Here is a 12,399-nt window from a genome sequence, read left to right as displayed (position 1 = left end):
GAAAGAACTTGAAGCCGCTGTGAATGAAATAAGGTATTGGAGGAAAGTACAGCTGCAAATTAGGGTCAAAACAGTGTGTAAAGAGTCTGAATGTAATTTTTATAGCGCATCAGTATTTGGCGAGTACTCCGGAAAGGTTCCATCCCATGAAAGATAAGCATTAGCCAGCGAGAAGCGCGCGTGCAAATTGGTCTCAGTGTTCGGTTTCTGCTGCTTACCGAACATCGCTGAACTGACGTGGTACTGACAGTTGGCATCGCGCAAGTGCCTGTTGCCCGCACAACTCGCAGCCGATGGCTGGTGGGCGTTTCTCAGATTCACAACTCCCGCTTCACACTATTTTATGTCGCACGGAAACCGGTGCAGGCTGACACCGAGCTCTGCGGCGCAGGTCCGGCATGCACTGCGGCACGGAACAGCTGCCGTCGAGCAGTGGAGAACCATCGTCATCACCTTTGGGGACAGCCACTTCTATTACAAGGGCCTCAATTGCGCTCAAGGCGTGAAAAAGCAATAAAACATTTCTATTTTGAACAAACCGCAGCGCAGGTGCAACTTGAAACTTCTGTTTCCAAAGCAGGCGGGGGCGCTCCACAAGAAGCCGATGCGGCCGCTGAGACCGCGTGATTCCGCCAAGCACGTCCCGCCGGCGTGTGTGCATTACGTAGATGACTCAATATTCTGTGCGTACGTATATGAGTGCGTGATTGCATTTATTATCATCGCAGGATTTAATTCTGCTGCCTAATATCAATTCAATCACATGATAACACAAAATCCTGCGATCGGAGTATTTTATTTGAGCTTGACGTACAGGCCACTGATGCTAGTACAGTTTCTAACTTAGCAGTGCTACTACCCTTTAAGTAGCAGTGCAAGGTCCCTTACTTCGAAGTAGCTAACTTGAATATTTTGACCAGCACTTATGGCTTCAAAGGAAGTACAACTACATTATTTTTAAAGCCTAGAAGAGCGCGACGGTGCAGTGTGCTTGTTTCTGTATTTCATGTGTTTCTCTATTTCGTGAGCATCCATATGCACATTTTATAATTTATGGAGAGGCGATAAAGCTCCTCACGTGAAGCTCCCTCCCCGTTATTTTTTCTTCTATTGTGTGTAGCAGTTCGCGAATAATTGTTCGCGCTAGACAAAAGATGAGGGCGTAATAACAATTTGAGCGTCATGGTGCTATGCGCTGCGCATGTGGGGAGCAGCTGTAAACATCCAGAATGCAATGCAGGCAAGCGTGCTGGAAGAAACAACTGCCCATATGATGTTAGCACAAAAACCCGTTCCGTGGATGCCTCAGCTAAGCGAGACACGTCCTTGATTGATCGGTGCATGCGCAGGGGATGTGACGCACCTGGTGAGCTGAAGGTCATGAGCGATTGCGTAAGCTCTCAGAGGCTCCACTACAACACACACGGTGATGACGCTTGACGGATGCCCCGCCGCGGTGGTCTGTAGTGGCTAAGGTAATTGGCTGCTGACCCGCATGTCGCGGGATGAAGCCCCGGTGGCAGTGGTTGCATTTTCGATGTAGGCGAAAATGTTGTAGGCCCGTGTTCTCAAATTTGGGGTGCACGTTAAAGAACCCCAGGTGGTTGAAATTTCCGGAGTCCTCCACTACGGCGTCTCTCATAATCATATGGTGCTTTTTGGACGTTAATCCACACATATCAATCATTCAACGCTCGACGGATGAGCCGTTTGATGAATGAGCTTCTCGATAAATGGCCATATGAACGCACGTGCTGGCAGGGTCCCGTAGATATATCATGAAGTGATTATAAGATTCACGATAACAAGAGCCAGTTGTTTTAGTGTGAGGAACTGAACAAAGAGTTTTTATACATATTAGAAAAGTTTAAAACACAAAGGTTCCTTGGTTAAGTGTTTTAATCATGACGTGTCTTGATCTAAAGGCTTACTTCGTATGTATGGCTTATTTATGAATCAGTTCACTAAGCAGCTGAACGAGCAGCTTTTGGGTGGATGATGACACCTACCTCATCAGTTTTAACATAGAGTCCATGTTGTTGACCTTGACATGGTCTCTTCTGAAGATCTTCGCTCGTGGGCAGTTCTCGAATGTATAAAAGTCACCGTACTGCTCTACCCTGGGAAGCTGATCACTGATGGCGAAGACATCGGGGAAGTAGCTGAAATATAGTTGAATGTTTATCACCAAATCATAGTGGTAGCACCTAAATATACAGGCTTCAGGCTGCTGCAGTGAAGGCCACCCATGAGTTTATGACTTTTTTGAAATATTTTAAGCGTCCGAGTTGGATGTAGCATAAAGTATCGCGCCTAGAGAACAACACCAAAAGCTCACTTTGCTTAAACGCTGTCACACGAGTAGTCTAACCGCAGCTGAGTACCAGAACCACTAAATCTAATGCCTATTGAAGCAAGTCAAACGACCACCCTAACCGAAGTTAATCCGCTAACAACTGGTTTCGCAAACGGAAGTGGGCAAACTCTGTAAACGGACATCATGGCGGCCCCCATGTAGGAAGCGAGCTGCTCAGTTCCCAGCACAATTTCCGGTCAAAAGATAGTCAAGTGGACAGCCGCGATGAAGGAAGTGTTGATATGCAACTGGGAAGATAAATTACATGTATAAGCACTGACATGGAACACTTTCCATTTAAGTATTAGGCCCCCGCCGGCACGACGTGGCAGCTACAGAGACGGGTAGACCTACGCTTCTCAGTAGCTTCGGCGTCATTCAGAACGCGTAGCATCGCGTTAGAAATGAATCGTTTCGCACTGAACGGCGCAGTTCTTGAACTTGTACCATCAATTGCTACTCATGGCACTATGCATTTTCAACGTCAGCATGGATAAAACTTAAAAATGCGTTTGTTACACGCGTACAAGTTCGTACGTGCTGCGAACGTAGCACATACACACTTGTATTGAACGCAGCACGTACAAGTTTGTACGTGCTGCGAACGTGCGACAGCGCTTCTGCTTGGTTTAAGGTAACTGTGGCTACGCCCACTAACTACAGTTAGGTATAACCGTGGTTAAACATACCCGTGTGACAAAGGTATGAACGCTTTGCTTTGCGCGATATTGAAGAGTGTATTTAAAGTATCTGCTTCGTGTACAAAAAACATTGGAAACTTTACTTACGCGATATTGTAGCTTGCCCAGTATCTCTGGTCACGAAGTTGCTGGCTAATGTCTTCGGATCTTGTGTACATCCTGCGTAGGTAGATAAGTCACAGTTTCATCAGTTCCAAATTACCTTCATGGCATATAACTTGTGGTACTATAGCCAATGTTCAAGTTGTTTGTGAAGATGTGCAATATGTCATGGCCATCGACTTTCGCTATGGTTGCATGGCATCACAGATAAAAACTTTGCATCGAAGATTCTGTGAAGGTAAAATAGTGGGGCTTCTGTTTCCACCAGATGTTTCAGTGAATACTTTTTTATATAGCAACGCATATGCGCATGTCTAAAGTCTATGAGATAGAAACATTCATTGACGAACTAATATTTAATTCTGTATGTGTTAGCTTCTGTAGTCGCGTCATGACACTATCACAATTCTAAAGATTCGCATCAAGCTACAGTAAATGCTTGATCAACAATGAAAAAACAACTGCACTTCAACAAGACCGACCACTGATTCATATAAGGCTCAGCCTTTTTTTCTTTATGGTTATGAATAGTTCATCAATATTGTTGTTCTTGCTTCAAAATTCACCAGAAGAGACCTATGACCTTTCTGTCTTGTTGCATTAGCTATCTTAACACTGATTTACGTTGATTTCTGATCATGAAGACGTAGTTAAATCACGACCGACTAAATTAACATTGAAGGTTGATAGTTATTGCACGTCGCTGTGACGCAGCACCTGATGTGTATTTGCTCGAGTGCGATGACATGCTCGAATACGGCTAGCTGAGAAGCCTTCTTGTGGCTTCAAGAAATCGATGGTTATGAGCGATGATAAATTCACAGATCTATCTCGTGCGAGCTCGTACAACGTTAAAGTTGAAATTTTGATTGATATGTGAAATTTAACGTTCCAGAATCACCATATGATTATGAGAAAACGCCATTTCAAATTTTCGTTCAGGTACATGCTTGTAGAACCATATGTCAACAGTGATTTGGGCCTGTTCAGCCTGTACAATGCCAAATGGGAAAGGAATGTGCATACCGCATACGCACCGATGGAAACTTAATTGCCCAGCAACACAAGGCCCGTAATTTCAACATGATCACATGGTCTAACGTCTACCACGCTCGAGTTCCGTTTTGGAAGAAAATGGGAGCTACTTGGAATGAAATCGCTTAGCATAGGCACTCTCGTTATCACACTCTCTTCCTTCTTTTTGTAAGTTTGCGTCATGTTTTCCTCGTAATGACGTGTAATGACAATCAAAAATATGTTGTTGAGATGGTCAAGTTATCTCACTCGTTTAATTTTTTGACGAACAGTTTTTTTTGGCAGAGATTTTGCTTCGATCTCATGAAGTTCACTGAAATGTCGAAACACTCCCTCAGACACTTCAATGAACTTTTACAGCTCATGTTGGAGGAACGTACGGAAGTTGCTCATAAAGCCACAGCGTGTTGTCCACGATAGGAGTGCCGGGTGTGAAAAGCTTGTAATCCAGTACGAGAACCTGATTGTTGCACCTGCAAAAGACATCGGCAATAGAAAGATGCAACTTAGCGGCATGCAGTATAGTTGCGCATTCGGAGTATTTTTAAGATTTATTCAAATAAGTCTGGGCGGAAAGCAGTTCAGAAGCTATTACCGGCGGCATGAGTATTGGGAGTTATGATTGATTGATTGATTGAATAATTGATATGTGCGGTTTAACGTCCTAAAACCACCATGAATATGAGAGACGATGTAGTGGAGGACTCCGGAAGTTTTGACCACCTGGGTTTCTTTAACGTGCATCCAAATCTGAGCACACGGGCCTACAACATTTCCGCCTCCATCAGAAATGCAGCTTCCGCTTCCAGGATTCGAATCCGCGACCTGCGGGTCAGTAGCCGAGTACCTTAGCCACTAGACTACCATTGCGGGGCAACCAGGAGTTATGGGAGAGAAAAAAACACTTAAAGTGAACAACCAAGCTTGATTCAATGTCGAAGCAATCACATTGTTTTAAAAATGATATTTATTTCCCCCAACAATTTCATGTAGGTTTATTAAGAAAGAATAGGTGAGGGTTCTTTGTTATTGCTAGAAATATGTTCTCTAGCGCCTTCTGCCCACTCTTTTATTATTCAGTGCAGTTCTTGCACTGAATAAAAAGGCAAGCTTTTAAAGTTCGTCGGATAAATGTTATAGGCCCATGTGCTTTAATTTTGGTGCACATTAAAGAACCCCAGGTGGTCAACATTTCCGGAGCCCTCCACTACGGCGTCTCTCATAATCATATGGTGGTTTTGGGACGTTAAAACCCACATATCAATCAATCAAAATTCGTCGGTGATGACACACCTCTTCACGCATTTTAGTGTTTCGCAATTTTCGCGTTCTTTGCTGTGCGCGAGATTGTGAGGTGCGTTTTATCGTTGGCGAACGTCTTGAGTGCAGTGTCGAACGGGCACCAGAACTATGCGGATTACATTTAATGGCGAGTGCTTTTGTCAGTACCTGCAGAAATTATGTGCTCTGCAAGGATGCAGTAGCAACAAAAATATGCTTTGTGATCCAAGTCTGCTAGATAATAAGAAAGAAGGGGGACTAAGGAGTCAGAATATGGCGCTCACTGAAATTTTATGCCTCAGTATTCTTGCAGCCTGCAGTCCTTATTGAACGTGTAGTGCCTACTAATATTCACGTTATCGGTGAACAAATCGCTAAGTTATAACGCTACGATTTGCATATATGCATTCGCATACGTAGCGGTAATTTATCGCAGTTTAAATCGAAAAAAACATGACGTGAGTAGTGTCCGCAGAATTTTTTGTGCTTATAACAATTGTGTGCAATGTAATAAAGTTGATTTATTGCAACCATTGTATAAAACCTAAAAGCAATAATTTTGTTGTAAAAAGGCGTCATTTTTGCCTGATAAAACTGAAAAAGATAAGCATTGTGGATTCCAAGAACCTGCGCATGTGTGGAGGCAAAAAAGCAACGCCGGAGATGTGACAGGTGTACGCTGTTTTTGCTTTATTCCACCAGGCATAGATTCGAGAAAAGCTGGTTAAAAGTTCGAAGAATGATTTTCCTTGTCAAACCGAGGCGAAGTACACGGTAGTACTCTTAAACACTACTGTCTACTCAATAGTCATTAGATTATAGATTAGCTGGCGTTCACTTCAAGTGCACTCGTGGATGACTCGCCGACGACTGTCTTGGCGCATGTTCTTAGCGATCAGAAGCCTATGAAAAGTAACTTGCGATCGAATTTTGCGCTAGTGTACACAAAATGACGTCACTTTTTCACTAACTATCGCGTCACATCTGCTTTATTTTTTGTTCCACCGGAAGTGTTCCCTCATCAAAGAAATGGTGCTAAGCCCTATGAGCAGCTGATGAGCTGTCATTTTCGTACCGTATGTGTTTCTATGCAGCCTTCACTAGCAGTTGTATCTACTTTATATTTGCGTTAAGAGCACTCTCAATGACATTCTCTTAGCTGTGGTGTTGGTAAAATCCTTCCCTCACAACTAGCGCATGTGCAAGAGAGCCTAGAGTGCATTTAATGAATAGTAAAATAAACATTGCGAAGAAGTGCTCCTAGGTGACTCACATTGCACCTTCTGCTGTTTCAGTTTTTGTACGTAATTTCTGCCTCTGAAGCGGGGAAATGCAGGGCGAAAGGAAATGGCGGAAATCAGCATATTGAGAAGAAGCTTGCCAATGAAATAGGGCTTGTTTGTTCCAACACTATGCAGTCAACCAATACCTTGGTAAGAAAATTTTATATGACAAGGAGACTGTCACGGGGAAGATTTTGTGTGCTCACTAGGTGTACTGAACCATGCTATAGTAATAAAATGAAAAATAAACGAGGAACAAGTTACCAGTTACGAGACGCGCCGAAATCAATACATACCCTTCGCGTGCAAATCGGCCGCTTCCTTAATATCCAATCTTAATAACTTATTGGTACAATACAAGCGAATGTGTTCACTCCACACTTGAGAATGTTGAAGTTGCGCAAATACAATACAGGCACAGAAATGAGCATGAACAGTTTTTAGGCAATGCTCCCCCTTTATTGCTTTATTTAAAATAAAGTTAACTACACTGGAGAGCACTGCTGTAACCGAAAGGGAATTTTTTTCAAGTTTGCATGCGCATACAAGGACACACGAACATACATACAAGATGAATGAATGGCCCCTGGAAAACTATTATGCCTACGCCCCTGCTAGAGAGATTGCTAAAAAATTCGTTCGTGAAAATTTACCTTGACACAAGAGTGTGAAGTAGAAATCAGCAGATATATTCGACAAATTATCGAACATGGAGGGAAAAAAACTTGAGACATGCAGTACGAACTACAACTTGAGTCTCGCGGTGGCAACGGTGGTGGTGGCGGACAACTTCGGCGCGTGCGACCCTTGTTGTGATCTCATAAAAAGTTTCGCTGTAAAAAACAACTGACAAGCTGGTTGTTTCAGCGGAGGCCGTTTCGAAACTGCTAAAAATAGATGATAGCTTGTGAATCGATGACTATCCTCCGACTGGTAATCACGGTAGTCGTGATCATCCTAAACTGCTCAATGTATGAGGTAGCATGATGCAGCCTCATTTGGAGGAAAGGAATCAGGTGTGGAGAAAGAGAGCTCTTGTTCCTTGCCACCGCACTTTGACTCGGTCTATGCCCCTAGCCTGGATGCATTGTTCCCTCCAGCAATATACACTGTTTGGAGTCCATCAACATTGCGTGAAATGTACAGGCAATGCACAAAACACTTTAAACCGACATTTGCGGCAATTTGCGGTGAAGGCTATTTTAGCCATTGTTATACTAGTAATCATTGTCTCCATGAACAAGGAGACAGAATCCTAACATTTAAACATAAAACAGGAGGACGCGATCCTCACAATGCTACTCACCGCGTGTCTACAGATTTTTAGTGTCCTAGACTGCGAAGAGTAAGGGAAAAGTGGTAAATGAGAGTGCCATAGTAATTTGCGACAAGGAATTACGATGTCTCCAACATCATTTAAAGCACGCTTACAGGACGTTTTAAGAAGCCTACAATGGGAAGAGTTACGGGCACGAGTTAACAGAGAGTTACTTACTAACCTGGGCTTTGCAGATGACATTGCATTGATTTGTAACTCATAGGACGAATTACAAGTCATGATTAATGAACAAGTCACGGAAAGGAGAAGATTATGTTTGAAGTTAATATGAATGAAAACAAAGTAATGTGCAACAGTCTTGACAGAGAACAATGCTTTGTGATAGATGGCGAGACACTGGAAGCTGTGAAGAAATATTTGTGTTTATGTCAGAGAGTAACCATGGAGCCGAACCTTATAACAAGAAGAATAAGGATCGGCTGGTGTACTTTAGCCAAGCAGTCTCAAATGATGAAAATCATAAATGGTTACCTACGAATGTCTCTCAAGAGGAAGGAATATAACAGATGCATCTTGCTGGTACTTACCTACAGATAAAAAACCTGGTGGCTTACAAAGAGAGTTCGACTTTATAAAGAATGACGCAGCGAGCGATGGAAAGGAAAGTGATAACTGTTACTTGAGGAGACAGGGAGAGAGCACATCGAGTCAGGGAGCAAACGAGGGCTAAGGATACTATAGTTAAAATGACGAACAAATAGACATTGGTGAGGCATGTAGCATGTAGGCAGAACAACCCCCGGTCATTTAGGGTAAATGACTGGATATAAAAGAAAGCACACGTTCGAGGGAGAGACAAAGTTAGCTGAGGAGATAACATTGAGAAGTTTCAGCGTATATCTTGGCAGCAGCAATCACATGACCTAGTTGATTGGCAGAACATGAGCGATGAGATTGCCCTTCTGTGAGCGTAGTCATACTGATGATGGTGATGATAATGATGATAATAAAATATTACTCATTTTCTACATGTATAGTTTTGTATGTCCACGTTCTCGTAAAACAAATGAAATATGCACGTCATTTGACTTCCGTGCTGTATTATTATTGTGCGGTCAGAAGTTTTAAAAAAGGCTACACAATCAGCGGAACACAATCACAATTGATGTTGTCGTTGATTTGTGAAAGACGGAGTTTTCCTGCTTTGTTTGAAGCTTCCATCACAACTTTCGTTTAGCGGTAGTTAAATAACCGCCAAGAGGAACATCTGCCACCCACTCTTGATTCACTACCTATTTGCACGCGCTGTATTATTTGATGCACAGTATCTATCTCGGACCTAATTAACAAACCTTCTTTTTCACAAGTGCGTTTTTCCATTAATGCGGCAGCTTCAATAATGATATGTCCCTCATCTCAATTAAGTGAAATATTTTCTTACAAACAATTACATCATAAAACATTTTTGTGAATACAGGCCCAGAATCTCAGTCACTAACCTAATCAGCAAGCTCTGATCTAACAGGTCGGCTAGATTGGTAGCTGAAGCATGCCAGCCAGCTTGCGACTTGAATTCTGTTAACATAGTCCCACTGGTTAACTCACGTGCCGCTGTTGTCCCTAGCGATGATGTCGACCCACTCTTTTCCCGTGAGAGCCAGGCGAGTGGCTATGGCTGACCTGATCCAGGTGAGAGGACCACTTTCAGGGAATACAGTGTCCCACAGTGATTGGTTGCTGTTCACAATTGACGTCTCTGTGATAGCCTGCGCATGCCAGAGTTACACCATTTTCACTGGTTTTTCTCTCAAAACTATCTCTCCAATAAAAACAGCAAGGACAATAGCAAACTAAGTGAAGAGTTGCTTCAACTGTCCCCCCCACTCAGCCCTTTAAAAAAGCAAAATTAGGTTAACTAGACCCCAAAACTAAGGCCCATCACAGTATAGTGTGCTTTATACCGTTCGGCAGCAGCTTTTATGAAAAAAACATGGTTGACATCTGTGTCATAGGAATCGGTAAAACACAAAAGTGTAGCTTGTCTTCGAAGAAGTAGCAGTTTATTATACATTAATACGAGCGCTTCTACAATGACTATTGGTGTTTCGCAGCTGCCGCACCATATAACTTGGATGCGCCAAATTTGGCGTACATGGCGTAATTCTATCCCAACGACAAACGTTCAGGATCATAGTAAAATTTTTTGGTGGTGGAAGTAGTTACGGTGCACTTGGAGACAGAGAATACGGTGAGTACCGAGCAGATATGGCATATATAGAAGCACACAGTAAATACCTTTAATCTTTATCCATTTCTTCAAAGCGTCGTCACTTCGTTATAGAGAATGCAAGGTGTGCGCTTCGTAACATATGCATCTGCTCATGCATATACTACCAAACATCGCTTTAGTATTGAGCGTTGAAAGTTGAGCTCGTAGGTAAAGCCACGAATGTGCAAAGGCGTTCGAGTTCCCGCTGGCACCTGTCTTGCCAAGGAGTCAGAGGTATTCGCAACTCCAGAAAATCCTCCGTGTGCTGGCAGCACTGGTCGAAAGAACAAATTTGGTTGCGCCTAATAGCTCAAGGTGGCGCTTTCGCTTAGCGCTGTGCTGAAGTTTCTTGAATGTGGCATCGGACCACGTTGCTTCACCGTAGGCGAAATGGTACTTACCGTGGACTGCCTTATACTCATCGGCATAAAAGAATTCACTGACGAAAGAGCGGAAATACTTGCGCTGTGCGCAGTAACATCTAGCCCCATCGGGAAACCGCACCCGATTTACTTCAAGTTGAAAAACCTGTCTAGCGAGCCGGATGAGGAAGAAGGCAACTGCTCATGTGCAGCAGGCCTTTCCGAAAGGTGTTAGCACATCTGTATCACATTGCTATACACTGCTACAGGCAAGGCTTTATCGATGCTCGAGGTAACGACGCTGCCACTCGTGCTGCCGACTGCATGTATCGCTTTGAGTTCTGCTGTCCCGCCAAAAGCTGAATACACATGCTGTTCACTTGATTACAGAAGTGAGCTATGCCCGGGTCATTGTATTTTGAGATAAGTAAAATCGTAGTTTCTATTGCAATAGGATCCTTTTTTTAATTGGCCAATCTACGTTATTAGGCTTCAATAATAAGGTCGGTGTTTCATAACAGCCGCTTGTTTGTGCTCGCAGACGTTGATATTAAAAGCAGATAAATGAACGTACTTTACGAATGCATGGAGAAGATTTACATAAGCACGAACATACGTGCATATACGACTACTACGCCTGCGCGACGTTCGCAAAGGCGTAGCGTTCGTTGTTAGCGTCTGTATACACATGCGTAATCAGATATGTTCAGAGAGAAGCAATACAGCGACTTTATTTGAGAAGGGGTAGCACTGCGATTTGCACAGAAAAGAAGCGTAAGTGACAAAAAGTCACAGCTTTGCCGCAAAGGCGAAGCAATGAACGCGATAGCAATAATTTCAAAGATCACGCGCGGAGTAGAAAGCAGATTGAAATGTGCCCCGCATTTATCGAGCACAAATTACGCACAAAACGTACTATCAGGTACGGATACACCCGAATAAGCGTCTCATTCGTTACTACGCTGAGTCTGAAAAGTGCGCGCTTTTCAGACTCAGCGAAGTCTGGAAAGCGCGCAGTGACCTGATTGCAGTAACCTTTGTGCGCCCGGTAACTACAGGAGAATTGTTCCACGTAAATCCCGAGGCCAGCCAAGGCGTACGATCCTCCCCTACTCGCCACCGCGAGATGAGGACGCGCGAGGAGCGTAGCTCCACTTTTCTAAGCCGGGCAAACTACGCGTGAGAGATTAGAGGAGGCGCTGCAGCGCGATGTGGCGACGTGCGCTCATTGCGCCATTTTTCTGGTAATGCCGAAAACACAGCAGCGGTAAGTGGTATATATAAATAGCATGCCCTTTGAACAATGAAGGGTGTTCTCCGGGGTGGCTTAGTGGTTAATGCCTCGCTTTCACGACGCAGAGGCCTCACGTGCAATTCCCTGTGCCAAAGTGTTTTTTTTTCTTTCTTGGGGACCTTCGACGCAAAAATTTTGGTCTGTCTCTCTGTCTGTTTTTGTCCACACTTAACGGCATCGGGTACTTGAAATAGCCGACCCCATCTGCATTGCCCACCTATGTTGCTCAAGGTTGAACGTTCATGCTTGCGCAATTGTCAATTAAAAAGCAATTATTGTGTATGTCTGAGGCACCATAACAACACGCATATATTCTGCATGTGCGTCTCTTACTAAAAAAAGCATACATAAGTAATTTCAAGAACCGTAGCGCTTATCACGCTGCGCTGACAATGCAACGCTTGCACGGAAAGGCGAGTGTTTCCAACGCTTTGCTA

At 43.6% G+C, this 12,399-nt stretch overlaps 1 protein-coding gene across 1 annotated transcript in view; it reads right to left on the bottom strand.

Moving 5' to 3' along the window:
- Positions 1-12,399, bottom strand: part of LOC119160895 (putative phospholipase B-like 2) — a 78,973-nt gene that overhangs the window by 41,546 nt on the left and 25,028 nt on the right. Inside the window, exons 3-6 of the mRNA XM_037413165.2 lie at positions 9,643-9,803; positions 4,575-4,667; positions 3,145-3,216; positions 2,010-2,162 (exon numbers count right to left, since the gene is read on the bottom strand). Of these exons, the coding sequence (XP_037269062.2) occupies positions 2,010-2,162; positions 3,145-3,216; positions 4,575-4,667; positions 9,643-9,803 (479 nt within the window). The remainder of the gene's footprint in view (positions 1-2,009; positions 2,163-3,144; positions 3,217-4,574; positions 4,668-9,642; positions 9,804-12,399) is intronic.

Source organism: Rhipicephalus microplus, chromosome X (assembly GCF_043290135.1).
Source record: "Rhipicephalus microplus isolate Deutch F79 chromosome X, USDA_Rmic, whole genome shotgun sequence".
Classification (NCBI taxonomy): Eukaryota; Metazoa; Arthropoda; class Arachnida; order Ixodida; family Ixodidae; genus Rhipicephalus; species Rhipicephalus microplus.
This window is presented reverse-complemented; position numbering and strand designations above follow the sequence as displayed.